Source organism: Mobula hypostoma, chromosome 2, assembly GCF_963921235.1.
Source record: "Mobula hypostoma chromosome 2, sMobHyp1.1, whole genome shotgun sequence".
Lineage (NCBI taxonomy): Eukaryota > Metazoa > Chordata > Chondrichthyes > Myliobatiformes > Myliobatidae > Mobula > Mobula hypostoma.
Genome location: NC_086098.1, coordinates 116,282,567 through 116,300,301, shown reverse-complemented (window position 1 = coordinate 116,300,301; position 17,735 = coordinate 116,282,567). Strand labels below are relative to the sequence as shown.

The 17,735-nt window shown below is 40.6% G+C and overlaps 1 protein-coding gene across 1 annotated transcript in view; it reads left to right on the top strand.

Moving 5' to 3' along the window:
• The window catches only part of LOC134357419 (dynein axonemal heavy chain 6-like), a 495,424-nt gene that overhangs the window by 237,742 nt on the left and 239,947 nt on the right, over nt 1-17,735 (top strand). The window contains exons 34-39 of the mRNA XM_063068992.1: nt 1,441-1,642; nt 6,197-6,449; nt 8,289-8,400; nt 9,788-9,820; nt 14,495-14,718; nt 16,709-16,825. Of these exons, the coding sequence (XP_062925062.1) occupies nt 1,441-1,642; nt 6,197-6,449; nt 8,289-8,400; nt 9,788-9,820; nt 14,495-14,718; nt 16,709-16,825 (941 nt within the window). The remainder of the gene's footprint in view (nt 1-1,440; nt 1,643-6,196; nt 6,450-8,288; nt 8,401-9,787; nt 9,821-14,494; nt 14,719-16,708; nt 16,826-17,735) is intronic.

Sequence of the window (17,735 nt, the reverse complement as noted above, 5' to 3'; positions counted from 1 at the left end):
CTCACCATTTTCTGTGTCACCTTTTCAAAGAACTTAATCAAATTTGGGAGTTTCCAGAGACATGCTGACTATCCTCAGTCAGTCCTTACTTTTCCAGATGCACATAGATGCTGCCACTCAGAATTCCCTGCGATAACTTCCCCAGCTCTGTTGGCTAGGCTCATTGGAGACATTCAGACACACTTACAAATGTAAATAACTATTAAGAATCTTTAAAACTTTTATTGGAAATGTAGAATAAAAATCCATAACACTCAAAAGCATTTAAGTACCTCAAAATTTAATAAACAAATTCAGGCATTCCCATTGAAATTGATGGAGGAGCTGTCTCTGCCTGGCTCAGGAATTCATGCTGAATGGAAGAGGTAGCCTAACTTCAGACTCTCCTATTGCATGAGGTAAGGTACTCAGGGCAAATGAAAATCAAAACACTGCAGATGCTGGAAATCTGACATTAAAACATAAACTGCGGGAACTACCTAGCAAGTCAGGCAGTGCCTGTGGGAGGAGAAACAGAAATAATGTTGCAGGCCTGAGACCCATCATCAGATCTGTTCCAGCAAAGGTCATCATTATGAACCTCGACCGACTGGGGCATGCCCTCTTCCAGATGCCAACAAACAGGAGGTACAGAAGCCCAAACAATCTCTTCCCCACTGTTATATGGGTTCTCAAGCCGACCTAAAAAAATCCTAATTCTACATTTTTGTATACTTCCCTCAGCTTGTACTAATGCCATTATTCATTGTATCATTTGCTTATTTTGTCCTGTAAGTTATGTATATCTCATATTTGTAAGTTACTGTGCTGCTGCAAATGAAATGAATTTTCAAGCATTTATACTCTGGGGTATGTATGCCCATGACAATAAACTTGAAGGTTCTCAGACCTGAAATGTGAATGCTGTTTTCTCAGAAGCTGCTTGACCTGCTGAATGCTCCCAGCATTTTCTATGTTCATGTCATAATGTTGACCACCAAGCTTCTGCATTGTTGTGAAATCATTGTGACAAAAGGTTATCTGCAGGTGCTTCTTGACCTACTGGATGTTCCCACCTTGATCTGGGTGGCTTGCCGGATCATTCCAGAAGGCACATAATGTAAATTTGGTGTCTGATTTGCTTGTAAGGATGAATGATTTAATCTCTTGAGGAACATTATTGAACCATAAAAATTTGGTCTTGTCAGGTTCAGGCAGATCCCGAGAAATGAATGTTAACAATGGGCTGAATAAGAAATAGAAGCAGAATTTGGTTTTTCAGGCCTTCGTGCCCGTTGTTTCATCAGTAAGGTCATGGCTCATCTTTCACCCTTTGCCACTTCGTTACAATAACCCTGTGTCCCTAGATTCCCCCTAACATCTAAAAATCTATAAATTTCTGCAAGCTTTTCTAAAATCTGCCGCTTTCTGCACTGCTCCAGATATGACACTGATGAACAGTTGGCGGTGGATAATCATGGATGGCCCTGTGGACACAGTCTGGATTGAAAACCTCAACACGGTGCTGGATGATACAAAAACCCTGTGCCTATCTAATGGGGAACGCATCAGTTTTCCGCCTGGCATGAGGCTCCTGTTTGAGGTGGACAGCCTTTCCCAAGCCAGCCCTGCCACTATCAGCAGATGTGCCATGGTCTATATGGTAAGATATCATCTGCACTAGTACCAGAACAGAAATAGCAAAATGCACGTACTTGTGAACATTTGAGAGATTTAATTATTTGTGGAGAATTAAGTCCACTGTGGAATTAAGCCTACTGCTTCAACTACATAAGATGAAATGTCAAATTGTGCTGTGGATATTGTTCTCTGCAATAGGATTTAAATGGGTTTGAGTGTTTGGTGAAAGCCTGGAATTTATTGTCAGAAAGTGTTGGATCCTGCACTTTGATAAGAAGGATCTAAAGGTGAATTATAATTTAAATAGCGAGATACTATGAGTAAATAGGCATTAGAGTGCAGGAATTGCAAAAAGATAACAGACTGGTGCAGCAAGTAGTTGATTTGGTGTTGATATTGGATTATCATTGTCATATGTACCGAGATACAGTGAAAGGCTTTTGCCTACTTACTTCAAAGCAGTTCACTCCATGCACAAGTACATCAAGGTCATAAAAGAAATACAGAATGCAGAATATAATGCTGTAGTTATGTAGAAAGTGCAGTGCAGGTAATCATATAAAGTGCAAAGGCCTTGATGAGGTAGACTATCATGAGTTCATCTTTAGAATGTGATAGATCCATCTGATAACAACAGTATATTTTAGCTGTCCTTGAGTCTGACAGTACATCCTTACACAAGAGGAGAGAAGAGAGAATGACTAGGATAGGAGCAGCTTTTGATTATGTTGGCTGCATTTCCAAGTCAGCAGAAGTGTAAACGGAGTCAATGGAGATGAGGTGGTTTGTGTGATGCAGTAGGCAGTGTTCACAACTCTGCGATTTCTTGCAGTGTTAGGTAGAACAGTTGCCATACCAAGTTTTAATGCATCTGGTTAAGATACTTTCAGTGGTGCATCTGTAAAAATTGGTCATCAGGGACATACCGATTTCCTTAACCCTCTAAGCAAGTAGAAGCGCTGGTGTACTTTCTTGGCCGTAGTGACAAAGTGACTGGTTCTGGAGAAATTACTGATCATATTTATACACAGGAACTTGAAGCTTTCAACTCAACTCCACCTCAGCACCACTGACACAGTGGCTTATTGGACCATATGGCAAAGTGAGTACAACTTGGAAATAGGGATGTTTTGTTACAGTTGCACAGTGTGTTGTTGACAAACTGTACAGTGTACAGTGCACAATTCAAGTTCACTTCCATAAGTAAGCAGTCAAAGGGAGATTCACCAGGCTAGTTCCTGAATGAGAGATTTCCCTGTGAGAATTGTACGAGGTTCCATTCTGGTGAAGCTGCAACACAGATTACAAATACATGTGCCAAGCAGGGAAAACTGTATATGGGTGAATCCCAAATTGTTATCTGTGTACCATTACTAGAAATCATCGTCATCATCATCAGCTGCCATGCCCAGTTTGAGCTTTGACTGCCATGGCCCACACACTCCTGTTTTGGGTCAAGTGGATCAATTCATTGGTATTCATTTCTAGTTCTCTGGCTGCTGTCTCCATCATCATTTGTCTTTGTCTTCTTCTTGCTTTCTTCCCTTCAATCTTTCCCATAATTACTGTGCGTTCTAACTCCTCTTTCCTAATCACATGACCAATGAAGTTACATTGCCTTTTCATGATCTCATACATTATTTCTCTTTTCGTGTTTGCTCTGTTCATGACATCCTCATTAGATATTCATTTTGTCCATGATATTCTTTGCATCCTCCTCAAAAACCACATCTCTGCTGCTACAATTCATTTCCTCATGTTATTAGATATTGTCCAACATTCTGAGCCATATAACATAACTAGATAAACATAACATTTCAGTACTGTTTGGCCGGTTGTCAAGCCTAGTTCAGTATTGGTCAGTATACTCTTCATTCTCGTAAAGGTGTCTTTTGCCATCCCTATTCTTCTTTTGAGGTCCATGTCACACCTGCCATCTGATGTCACCCAGCTTTCTATGTAGCAAAAGTTCTGTACTTGTTTTATGTCTTCCCCATTTATTCTCAGCCTGCAGATAGGATTCTCCTTCTTTTTGGGTATCACCATACATTCTGCCTTTTTGCAATTGATAGATATACCCATTTTTGCACTTTCTTCAACAATTATATCAATTAAGGTTTGTAGTTCTTCCTCCGTACTTGCAATTAACACAGTGTCATCTGCATATCTGAAATTATTGATGTTTTCACCACCAACTTTGATTCCCAAGATGTCTCTTATTTTTTGTAATATTGTTTCACTGTACACATTAAATAAATCGGGGAGAAAACACACCCTTGTCTAACGCTTCTCTTGATCTTTGTAAACTGACTCACTTCTCCAGCTATTCTTACAGCAGCAGTTTGCTCCCAGTACAGATTTCTGATTAGGTGAAGGTCTTTTGAATCTAGATCTAGAGTTTTCTGTAATGTTTCAAATAACTTACTGTGCTTCACTTTATCAAATGCTTTTGTGTAGTCGATAAAACAAACAAACACATCTTTTTGCACTTGAATAGCTCGTTCTGATAGTATCCTTAACATCAATATTGCGTTTCTTGTACCTTTGTCTTTCACAAAACCACATTGTTTTTTACCTGTTTCAGCTTGTATCTTACTTTTAGCTCTTGTCATCAAAATTCTTAGAAGTATCTTGGTGATATGACTCATGAAACTTATGGTCCTATGTAATTCACATTCTATTGCTCCAGGTTTCTTAGGAAGAGTGATAAATACTAATTTTTCATCTCTTCTGGTATTATTCCAGTCTCATAAATGTCATTGATTAAATCAGTAAGTTTTTCAATTCCATAATCTTCAAGGGCGATAATTTGTTTTATTACTAATTCATCAGGCCCTGCTGCCTTTCCTTTCTTCACCTTATTTATTGCATTACGAACTTCAGGTTTTAAAATACTCAGACCTTCAATGTTTTTCTTAATTTCTGTTTTATCGCCTCGATCGTTTTCAAACAATTCCTGAATATACTCAGTCCATCTGTTCATAATCTCATCTTTTTCCATGATAATGGTACCGTCCTTTGCTTCAAACATCCACCTGCAGAACAGAGGAGCTTTTTACCTGTGATACTCTTGATTTGTTGATGTAACCTTTTTGGATCAGTAATAGGGATTCTTTCTATTTACTCAAATTCCTGGTTTAACCATTCTTCTTTGGCTTTTTGACATAAGCTTTTAACTTTTTTTTATCTAAGGACTTGTATTCTATAGGATTTGCTTTCTTCCGTCTCCTTTCTTCCATTAGATTTTTGATTTCATCTGTCATCCATTTATTCTTTGTGCTTTTTTCTTTTTTAGAATCACTGAATTTGCTGATTCTACCAAGGCATCCTTTAGAGAGTTAAATTTCATTTCTACATGATTGCTATCATCTTCAACAGATTCTATTTCTAGACTTTGAAATCTATTCCCTACTTCAAATGTAAATTTTTGTCTTAAGTTTTCTTTTTTAATTAATTGCAATTAGTCAAGAGATTGTTCAGGTTTTTGCTTCTTTAGTTTTTTTAAGTTTTACTTTTACATGACATACTAATGGGTTATGGTCACTATTACAGTCTGCACCTGGATATGTTTTGCATTGAGTCACTGATTTTCTAAATCTTTGGTTTATGGGAATAAAGTCAATTTGATTTCTAGTGTTATCACCTGGACTCTTCCAGGTCCACAAGCGTCTTGGATGGTTTTAAAGTAGGTATTCATAATGACCCAATTATTCATCTTGCACCATTCTACCCATTTCTCACCTCTTTCATTTCTTTCTCCTAGTCCAAATTTTCCTATGATATTTCCATCAGCACCTTGTCCACTTTAGCATTTAGATCTCCCTTGACAATAACAATATCTTGAGGTTTGCATCTATTCTTTGCTTGTTCAGGCTCTTCATAGAATTATCCTCATTTGTTCCATCTGTTGTTGGTGCATATATCTGTATAATTGCTAAATCAAATGGTTGCCCTCTGAATCTTACAAGGAGCACTCTATCTGATATTGCCCAATGTCCTAAAATATTTTTTGCCATGTTTTCATCCATAAGAATTCCTACTTCATTAGTATGGGATGTTCCACAAGAATAAATTAGTATTTTATTTCTATTCTGACATGTTCCAACACCTATCCAACGAACTTCGCTAATGCCCATGATGTTAATCTCTAGTCTTTCCATTTCATTTATCACATTGTCCAATCTTCCTGCTTGATATACGGTTCTGACATTCCAAGTGGCAATAATTTTCTTTTGTGTTACTTGAATTTTATGAGCAGTAGCTTGATGACGGGTGGGGATCCCCTGCTGCCCAGGATCAACCCTACCGTGCGAAGCATCTTCAGAATTGTCTTGAAGATCCTCTTGACGCTGTTGTTGAGTGATACATTTTGTGAGTTTGACCATAGTTTTCTTCGCAAATAGATTCTAGGAAACCTAGTATCTAGCAACGGTGGTTTGCTATTGCCTGCAGTTGGGCGAAATGCTAGAAATACAGTCAGCTAATAAGAAGGAAGAATTCTGTTTGAGGATTGCTTAGTTATGGCCTTGTATTTAATGACATTGTTAAGAATGGCTCTCTGCTATTTTCACAACAGGACCCAGTTGATCTTGGCTGGCAACCTTACGTGAGGACCTGGCTGGCCAAGCTCCCAGAGCAGCTGCCTCAGGGTGGCAGAGAGTGCCTACAGACCCTCTTTGACAAAAGCATGTCAGCGGGCCTATGCTTTGTGAGGAAGTGGCGACAACTGTGCCAGTTCAATGTGCCAGAGCTGGGCATTGTGATGACTCTTTGCCGCATTCTCCAAGCTCTTCTGGACTTCCTGAGCAGGAATGGTGGTTTTGGAGCAGGTTGGTAATCTTTCTCATGGTGTTTGCGACTATTGAGGCTGCAGTTTTGCACCAGTAGAAAAGCCTCAGTGTAGATGTGCAATCCAGGCAGGAGGATGGATTTACAAGGCTATCAATAATGAACATGGACCCTCAGTGCTAAGATGTGGAGCTTCAGGGCCACACCTTCACAGACACCATGAGTTGTGTGCTGTCGCTGGCGACTGGCAGCATCCACTCCATGATGTCAATAGAGGCAGGCCCCACTTCTCAGCACTGAGCAACTGCTGAGCTCCACCCAACCCAATCAATGCCAACTCTCATGGGGAGTCTCTCCACATTGAACTGTGGGCAAATCATTTAGCGCAGAGACAGAGATTCACACCTGGTTCCTAAACAGTAGTAAAGAAGGCAGGAGTTCGCGATAGGTTCATGAACAGCAGTGGGAGTGCAGGTGTACATGCAATATAATGCTCTACAGATTTGAGTATAAAATTCAGAAAGCCCTGTTGCAGCTGTATAAAATTTTGGTTAGGCCACATTTGAGTATTGTTTGAGGTTCCAGTTACCATACTACAGGAAGTGTATGGAAATTGTTGGGGGGAGTGGGGAGTGGTGCTCAGACAGGTTTCCCCAGAATGTTGTATAGATTAAAGAGTATTGGCTATAAGGAGACATTGGACAAATTTGAATTGTTTTTTTTCTGGAACACTAGAGACAGAGGGGTGACCTGATAGAACTTTATAAAATTATGATAGGCAGAGTATTTTTTCCCAGGGTAGAAATATCTAATACAACAGGGCATATTTTTAAGGTGGGAGGGAGAAAGTTTAAAGAGGATGTGAAGGTACGTTTTTTTTACACAGAGGTTGGTAGCTGTCTGGTTTGTGCTCTCAGGGATGGTAGTGGAAGCAGATATGATAGTGACATTTAAAAAGTGTTTAGACATGCACGTGAATAAACAGGGAATTCTGTGATATGGACCATATGTAGGCAGATGTGATTAATTAGATTAACACCAAGATCAGCACAGTCATGGTGGGCCGAGGGACCTGTTCCTGTGCTGTATGCTCTATATTCTATAACTCCTTTTAGCACCAAGTTCTGGGAATGCATCCTGAACACTAAGTACATATATTCTGCCTCTTTTGTCAGCTATGGATGACCAGAAATTATCTTCACTCTGAGTCAGAAGGTTTTGACTTCAAACCCCACTCCAAGTGCATAACCCAAGCTAATGCTCCAATGTAATCCTGCACTACCACAATAATCCCCTTTGCATCATTGTGAAGAAAAGCAGGGAAGTTCTCTCCAGGATCCTGGCCATTATTTATCCCACAGTCAACATCACAAGATGGAGAAATTGCTGAGTACACATTTCTTGTTTTATTTAAACTGCAATGTAAGCTGCACTTCAAAAATGTTGAATAAGCAGTAAAATTATTTTACTACAACCTTTCAAATGTGAAGTAGTATTAGTTGTTGCATATAAAACTCAGCAAAGTCCTGAGATTGTATTCAAATAATGGTGGCAGACCATAAGAGTGATTTAAAGAGGGAACAATACAGAGGCCTCTTTGGTATAGTGGGACAACTCCTATCAACTCATGACTGCTCAAAATAGACGGAAGGAGTATCCGACACGTCACTGAGACTATTGAGTCTGTTTGTTGGGAGCATGCTGAAGCCCAGCAAAATATTGGAACAATGCACCATATCTAAAACTAACACTCACCCTCACCCATCCCAGTAAGCATTCCCAATCCCTGCGGACTGGTCTCTGGATCCCCCGTTGATCTCATCAACTACCTCAGAACTTGCAGGAGTGAAATAAGATACTGAACGTCTTTCTTTCATCAGGTGTTTCTGCTGGCTTTAATGAAGAAGTCAGTGACCCCAAAGGGCTCTCCATGATGATAACCCCTGAGGAAAGTCCAGGTGGACAAGACAATGAGGCCAGCTCTGGATCCGGGTGAGGTTTAACACAGTCCTGGTTTGTCCATCTGATGCAACACCAATCACATGTAGTTGTGTGCGAGTCTCTGGTGTGCAGTGGGTTATTGCCAGACCAAGTCTTAGTAAGTCAGAAGTGGAAGCAGGAGTAAGGTATTCAGCCTCTCATGCCTGCTTTGATATTCAGTGAGATCATGGCTGATCTATTATCTCAGTGGATTACTTGCTTATCTATTATGATATTGAAGAAATATTCAGCCCATTGAATGCATGTCACTATCCAGCAGAGTGTACCCATCATCCCCATTCTTATTTCCTCTGGGCTCTTCATCTCATTCAGTCTCACGTATCTATTAATTTCCCTTTGCCATTTATCTATGTTAGGAGTGAATTACAGCAGCCTATTAACTTACCAGCACATCCTCGGGAGCTGCAAGGAAACCATGGGAATCTCATGTGGTTGTGGGGCAAATGTTCTGACTCCACATGGTCAGAACTGGAGGTCAGGATCAAACTAAGGCTGGTGGAGCTGTGATACAGCAGCACAACCTGCTGCCCTGCCATGCTATTTCCCTGCAACAACCACATATCCCTTGATTCCCCAGTATATACAAATCTATTTGTTTCACTGCCTTTAGACTTGGTTACTCTGCATCAACTCTCACTGACTACATTGCTCTACATGTGTAACTCCCAAAACACTAGCTTGTCTCTGATTTGCTTTACATCATGATTCAGACAGCCACTAATAGATTAACATGGCAATATGAGGACATTTGAAAGGAGAGTGAGAAGTCAACCACATTAGAGGACTGGAGAAGCCTTATCTCCACACCATAGTTTGGGATCAAACCTGATCCCTAGAGCTGGCAACATAACCAATGACCACTCATTCTATGTTCACCTCTTTTCCATTGGGAAGAAGCTTGAGAACACGTGCCACCAGACTCGATGATAGCCTCCATCACAGTATTAGTAGACTTTTAGATGGACCTCTTGTACAATAAAGATGAATTCTTGATCTCCCAATCTACCTCATTATGGCCCTTATACCTTAGCTGTCTACTTGCACTGCCCTTTCTCTCCATTGGTAACACACCACACATTGACCACTTCGTTAGGTACTTCCTGTACCTAATAAAGTTCCTGCTGAGTGTATGTCTGTGGTCTTCTGTTGCTGTAGCCCATCCACTTTGAGGTTTAACATGCTTTGCTTTCAGAAATGTTCTTCTGCACAACACCGTTGTAACACATGGTTGTTTAAGTTACTGCCATCTTCCTGTCAGCTTGAACCAGACTGGCCATTCTCCTCTGACCTCTCTCATTAACAAGGCATTTTCACCCATAGAACTGCCACTCATTGGATGTTTTTTTGTTTTTTGCACCACCCTCTGTAAGCTCTAGAGACCTTTGAGTACGAAAATCCCTGGAGATCAGCAGTTTCTGAGATACTCCATCTGGCATCAACAATCACTCCACTTGGATCGTATTTCTTTTGCATTCTGATGTTTGTTCTGAGCAACAACTGAGCCTCTTGATTATGTTTTTATGCATTGAGTTGCCACCACATGATTGGCTAATTAGATATTTATATTAACATACACTAGAAAAAGCGGCACACCTGAGGACTGGGAGAAATTCAGAGTCCAGCAGAGGAGGACAAAGGGCTTAATTAGGAAAGGGAAAAAAGATTATGAGAGAACACTGGCAGGGAACATAAAAACTGACTGTAAAAGCTTTTATAGATATGTGAAAAGAAAAAGATTGGTTAGGACAAATGTAGGTACCTTACAGTCAGAAACAGGTGAATTGATCATGGGGAATAAGGACATCGCAGACCAGTTGAATAACTACTTTGGTTCTGTCTTCACTAAGGAGGACATAAATAATCTTCCAGAAATAGTAAGGGACAGAGAGTCCAGTGAGATGGAGGAACTGAGCAAAATACATGTTAGTAGGGAAGTGGTGTTAGGTAAATTGAAAAGATTGAAGGCAGATAAATCCCCAGGGCCAGATGGTCTGCATCCCAGATTACATAAGGAAGCAGCCCAAGAAATAGTGGATGCATTAGTGAAAATTTTTCAAAACTCTTTAGATTCTGGATTTGTTCCTGAGGATTGGAGGGTGGCTAATGTAACCCCGCTTTTTAAAAAAGGAGGGAGAGAGAAACCGGGGAACTATAGACCGGTTAGCCTGACATCGGTGGTGGGGAAAATGCTAGAGTCAGTTATCAAAGCTGTGATAACAGCACACTCGGTGAAATCATCGGACAAAGTCAGCATGGATTTGTGAAAGGAAAATCATGTCTGACGAACCTCATAGAATTTTTTGAGGATGTAACTAGTAGAGTGGATAGGGGAGAACCAGTGGATGTGGTATATTTGGATTTTCAAAAGGCTTTTGACAAGGTCCCACACAGGAGATTTGTGTGCAAACTTAAAGCACACGGTATTGGGGGGTATGATATTGATGTGGATAGAGAATTGGTTGGCAGACAGGAAGCAAAGAGTGGGAATAAACGGGACCTTTTCAGAATGGCAGGCAGTGACTAGTGGGGTACCACAAGGCCCAGTGCTGGGACCCCAGTTGTTTACAATATATATTAATGACTTAGTCGAGGGAATTAAATGCAGCATCTCCAAGTTTGCGGATGACACGAAGCTGGGCGGCAGTGTTAGCTGTGAGGAGGATACTAAGAGGATGCAGGGTGGCTTGGATAGGTTAGGTGAGTGGGCAAATTCATGGCAGATGCAATTTAATGTGGATAAGTGTGAGGTTATCCACTTTGGTGGCAAGAACAGGAAAACAGATTATTAACTGAATGGTGGCCGATTAGGAAAAGGGGAAGTGCAACGAGACCTGGATGTCATTGTACATCAGTCATTGAATGTGGGCATGCAGGTACAGCAGGCGGTGAAAAAGGCAAATGGTATGCTGGCATTCATAGCAAGAGGATTCGAGTACAGGAGCAGGGAGGTACTACTGCAGTTGTACAAGGCCTTGGTGAGACCACACCTAGAGTATTGTGTGCAGTTTTGGTCCCCTAATCTGAGGAAAGACATTCTTGCCATAGAGGGAGTACAAAGAAGGTTCACCAGATTGATTCCTGGGATGGTAGGACTTTCATATGATGAAAGACTGGATCGACTAGGCTTATACTGTCTGGAATTTAGAAGATTGAGGGGGGATCTGATTGAAACATATAAAATTCTAAAGGGACTGGACAGGCTAGATGCAGGAAGATTGTTCCCGATGTTGGGAAAGTCCAGAACGAGGGGTCACAGTTTGAGGATAAAGGGGAAGCCTTTTAGGACCGAGATGAGGAAAAACTTCTTCACACAGAGAGTGGTGAATCTGTGGAAATCTCTGCCACAGGAAACAGTTGAGGCCAGTTTATTGGCTATATTTAAGAGGGAGTTAGATAAGGCCCTTGTGGCTAAAGGGATCAGTGGGTATGGAGAGAAGGCAGGTACAGGGTTCTGAGTTGGATGATTAGCCATGATCGTGCTAAATGGCAGTGCAGGCTCGAAGGGCCAAATGGCCTACTCCTGCACCTATTTTCTATGTTTCTATGATTCTATTGATGAGCAGATGCACAGATGTACCTAAAAAAAAAGTAGCCACTCAGTGCATATTTTGCATTTTGATGTTGAGGCAGCAGCTCTATTTGCCAGGCCACTGTCGTCCAGATCTGGCTTCTTCATTACCAACCAGCCTGCCAGTTTTTGTATTATTGGCATTCTTCTTAACTGTGTCTTTTACATTTGTCCAAATCATTTATGAAAAGCAAGGGGCCTGGTACTCAACTTAAGTTCTCTGAGCTAGTTGGTTTATCTGATCCATGTGAGGTAAACTGTTCAGTAAATGAAATGATTAATTCTTTCAACAATAACTTGACAAATACTTTAAACACAGTGACCCCACTTTGGGTTAAAAAATCACTTAGTAAAATGTTGCCATGGTTAAATAATTCTGTCCTCAAGAAATTATGTAAAGTAGTTGTGAAAAATGGAGGAAAATGGACTAGAAGTCCACTGTGATATTTTCAAGAAAAAACTAGCCTCCATTAACACTCTGATAGGCTCTGCAAGAAAAGCCTATTTTCCAGCATTATAGCAATGATTCAAGAATATTGTTCTCAACTATAAACCGGCTGATGAATCCTGCCACAACATATAATGTCTTCGGTGAAGCTTCTGCCATAAAATGTGAGGAATTCACAATAATTTTATCAACAAAATTGCTTCCATTAGGGAGAGTATTGCTGCAGATACTGGTAACCTCTATAGCCAGACTCATAAAAAGATGGCAACCGTGTCAAAATTTACAAGTATTTCCAATTCTAAACTCTATAAGATTGTTACAAAGAGCAAATAGTTTACTTGCTGTCTAAACCCTGTTCCTATGCCACTTTTTGAGGACGCCTTTTAAAAATTAGTATTTTTAATTCTGTTATTAACATGACTCTTGAAAGTGGAGTTTTTCCAGATGCATTCAAAATTGAGGCTGTCATACCCCTACGTAAAAAGTCAAACTTTGATAGTGAAGGACTAGCTAACTACAGGCTGATAATCAAATTTTCCCTTCCTGAGCAAGATACTTGAGAAAGTCATTTTCAACCAAATCAACAACTTTCTGAATAAGAACAATATTCTAAAACAGTTTCAATCAGGTTTTAGAGCAAACCACTGCACAAAGATCACCCTTATCAAAGTTGTCAGTGACTTCAGGCTCAGCACTGATGCTAACAGAGTCTCAGTTCAAATTCTTCAAGGTCTAAGTGATGCCTTCAACACGGTTGACCACATATTCTCCTAGATCACCTTGGGAACTAGGTTGGCCTCTCTGTTGTGCCCTTAATTGGTTTCACTCATATGCCTTAGAGAGAAAATTTTTTGACTGTCTTGGAGGTCAATTTTCTAAGAGATATGATGTACCTTTTAGTGTTGCTCCTTTCTGTACCTCTCTCGGCAACTGGATTCCCGACTTCCTAACAGGAAGACCACAATCTGTGCAGATTGGTAATAATACCTCCTCCTCACCGACAATCAACGCTGGTGAACCTCAGTGGTGTGTGCTTAGACCACTGCTCTACTCTCTCTATACCAATAATTTTGTGGCTAGGCATAGCTCAAATGCCATGATAAATTGCTGATGATACAACCTTTGTTGGCAGAATCTCAGATGGGGATAAGAGGGTGTACAGGAGTGAGATACACCAGCTAGTTGAGTGGTGTCACAGCAACAACCTTGCATTCAACCAAATGGAAGACCTTGGAAGACCAAAGAGCTGATTGTGGATTTCAGAAAGGGTATGATGAGGGAACATGAACCAATCCTCATAGAGGGATCAGAAGTGGAGAGAGTGAGCAATTTCAAGTTCTTGGGTGTCAAGATCTCTGAGGATCTAACCTGGTCCCAACATATCCATGCAGCTATAAAGAAGACAAGACAGCAGCTATATTTCATTCAGAGTTTGAGTAGGTTAGGACTGTCACCTAAAATACTTGAAAACTTCTGCAGATGTACCATGGACAGCATTCTAGTATGGGGGAGGGAAACTACCGTACAGGATCGAAAGAAGCTACAGAAAGTTGTAAAATTGTAAAATTAGTCAGCTCCATCTTGGGTATTAGCTTTCTTAGTATCCAAGACACCTTCAAGGAGCATTATCTCAGAAAGGCTGAGATTCTCCAACAGACTAGAGAAAACAGCCAAAGTTTGTCCAAGTGACTGAAAATGTGGGATACATCTTATTCATACTTTTAAAGATGTCAAGTCCTCATATATGTCCACACTTTCCACGTTCGTCTTTCCTAATACTCCATGCTCTTTGTCCTTAATATCAGTGCCTAGTTGTTCATGTGCAAAGCATTCAGTCAGAGCTTTATACATCCTCTGCCCCTTTACTTATGTGCGGGTTTAGTCATTAAAGGGTCCCAATCTTCCCTTTTTAATCCTCTTACCCTTCATTTATATATGAAACACATTTGTATTTTCTTTGATTTTTCCTGCTAATAACTTTCCATATGCTTCCTTTGCCTCCTTAATTTCCTTTTAACTTTTAATAATTGCATGATGTTTGATGTTCCATGGGACTGCAGGCCTGCAAGGTGGTTTTTACAGAAGCAACCAAACCAGCTTCCCTCACTGCTGGCAAAGCTCTACGTCTTTTCCTTTACCTGGGCAGTTGGTGGCTGCTTGAAACACGAGGATGATTGTGAGGAGGATGACCTGGTCGGAGTCAGTGACAGAGTCAAAGAGGACATGGCGATTAAGGTCACGCTGGACTTCAACACTTTTGTCCAAAAGATGTTCGGGGGGAAATCAGAATCCTGTGAGTCTTGATGAAGGGTTTTAATTTGAAATGCCAACTGTTTATTTCCCTCCATAGATGCTGCCTGACCCGCTGAGTTCTTTCAGCCTTTTTTGTGTTACTGCCAATTTCCAGTACCTGCTGTCTTTTGTGTCTCTGAGTTGCTGCTTGTTAGAAGTAATGTTTCTCTGCCACCTCCGACCAAGAGAAGGGGCAAGAAATCACGGCTGAATATCAAATTAATGACTGGTCCTGCCTTTGAGCAGCTTTCAATCCCTTTCCCACACAGCCAACATCAGCTTGTTTCCTCATCTTAGTGAAAACCTGAAACCCTAAATGAACATTGAACTTTCCAACTCAGTTTAAATCTCCCTCTGAGATCTGATTAAATTTACCTCCACATTTAAATTAATATAAATGTATAAAGAATAAATTTATTCTGTCTCTTTGCAGAATAAAAGCAATCATCTAAATATTCAGTTGGTTAGGCTGTATCTATGGAGAGAGATTATTTAATATCTTTTTAAAGTCAAACCATAGAAACCATAGAAACCATAGAAACTACAGCACAGAAACAGGCCCTTTGGCCCTTCTTGGCTGTGCCAAACCATTTTCTGCCTAGTCCCACGGAATTGCACACAGACCATATCCCTCCATACACCTCCCATCCATGTATCTGTCCAATTTATTCTTAAATGTTAAAAAAGAACCCGCATTTACCACCTCGTCTGGCAGCTCATTCCATACTCCCACCACTCTCTGTGTGAAGAAGCCCCGCCTAATATTCCCTTTAAACTTTCCCCCCTCACCCTTAACCCATGTCCTCTGGTTTTTTTCTCCCCTTGCCTCAGTGGAAAAAGCCTGCTTGCATTCACTCTATCTATACCCATCATAATTTTATATACCTCTATCAAATCTCCCCTCATTCTTCTACGCTCCAGGGAATAAAGTCCTAACATATTCAACCTTTCTCTGTAACTGAGTTTCTCAAGTCCCGGCAACATCCTTGTAAACCTTCTCTGCACTCTTTCAACCTTATTTATATCCTTCCTGTAATTTGGTGACCAAAACTGAACACAATACTCCAGATTCGGCCTCACCAATGCCTTATACAACCTCATCATAACATTCCAGCTCTTATACTCAATACTTCAATTAATAAAGGCCAATGTACCAAAAGCTCTCTTTACGACCCTATCTACCTGTGACGACACTTTTAGGGAATTTTGTATCTGTGTTCCCAGATCCCTCTGTTCCACTGCACTCCTCAGTGCCTTACCATTAACCCTGTATGTTCTACGTTGGTTTGTCCTTCCAACGTGCAATACCTCACACTTGTCTGTATTAAACTCCATCTGCCATTTTTCAGCCCATTTTTCCAGCTGGTCCAAGTCCCTCTGCAGGCTCTGAAAACCTTCCTCACTGTCTACTTCACCTCCAATCTTTGTATCATCAGCAAACTTGCTGATCCAATTTACCACATTATCATCCAGATCATTGACTTTCAAAGTGAAAGTTGAGTTTATTGTCATATGCACAAGTACATGTATGCACAGGTGTAATGAAAAGCTTGGAGCAGCATCACAGGCACATAACATAATATAAGCAACGTTCACAATAAGTACTGTAATTTAGACTAATTGTACACACTTTTTACAAGAAAGAAAACAATTACAATAAAAAGAATTCTACTTCATTGCAAAGTGATCAAAGCAGTCATTGTATTTCTGAATTGCAGTGATTAGGATTCTGCCAGCTGGTTCAAGAACAGAATGGTTGAAGGAAAGTAGTTGTTCTTGAACCTGGTGGTGTGGGGCTTCAGGCTCCTGTTCAGTGGTAGTTGTGAGAAGATGGCATAGCCTGAATGTAATGACAGATTTTGCCTTCTTGAGGCAATGCATCCTGCAGATCTACCAGTGGTGGGGAGAGATGTGTAAAAAGTAATAGTGAGGGCTGTAACCACTTTGCTTGATGGGAGGAACAATTCATTCTATTGTCATCTTTGTTACAGCGGTTCAGTTTCCTCCTGGGAAGGCCACTGTCTTTGAATACTTTATGGATATGCAAACAGGGAAATATGTAACCTGGGACAAGCTGGTTCCACCCACCCAGACATTAATTTCTAAAGGTAATCAGAATCCGGATTCTTATTTTTTCATGAAAGTACATCTGTGTCTGCTAATTGGAGGTTAATGTGTTGTTGACCAGAACTAACCTGCCACGATATAATTACCTTTAGTTTGATTTTATGAACCTTAACTCTACTTACCATCCACTCTCTCCTTGTTCCCACCCACTTTCTGATCTTCTTCATGTTTCCTTGAGTTACAATAGGAGAATAAGGGATAATCTTGCTGATGAGTACAAAAGGTGTCAGGAGCTTGGAATATACTGATGGGGGATGCAGTGGAAAAAATTTAACTGCAACATTTAAGAAACATTTAGACAAACAGATAATAGGCCAGGAATGAAGGGATATTGACTACAGGCAGGCAAATGGAATTAGTTTAGATTAGTGTCATGGTGGGCACAGACATGGTAGGCCAAAAGGCCTTTTCTAGACTGTGCTGTTCTATGTTATTTGTTCTATGATGCAGCATAAGAATTTCAGAACTGAGGAGAAATTCCTTCACTGAGTTAGTTTTGTACCGCTGGAGTTCTCTGCCACAGAAGGCTATGCAGGCCAAAACACTTAGTATATTTAAGGAGGAAGTGGATAGATTTCTAGACAAAAATGCATCATGCGATCAATATCAATGGGCATTTTGATGGTTGGATGGACATGCTGGTCCAAAGGGCTGTTTCTGACAATACATGCTACAGTTTGAATACAGAGAGACATGAAAGTATGTAGGACTGTGAACCCTGAGAACATATCAGAGACATTGCATTACTGTAAGGCAATTTCTTCGTTTTTGACCACCCAGGCTTGTCCACCTCCTCCGCCATCTACCAAAATGGTTTTGATGCTGTCAATTTGATCAATACTTGTATTCCTTCACCCTGAATCTTTTGTCCTCCACAGCCCACTTCTGTCC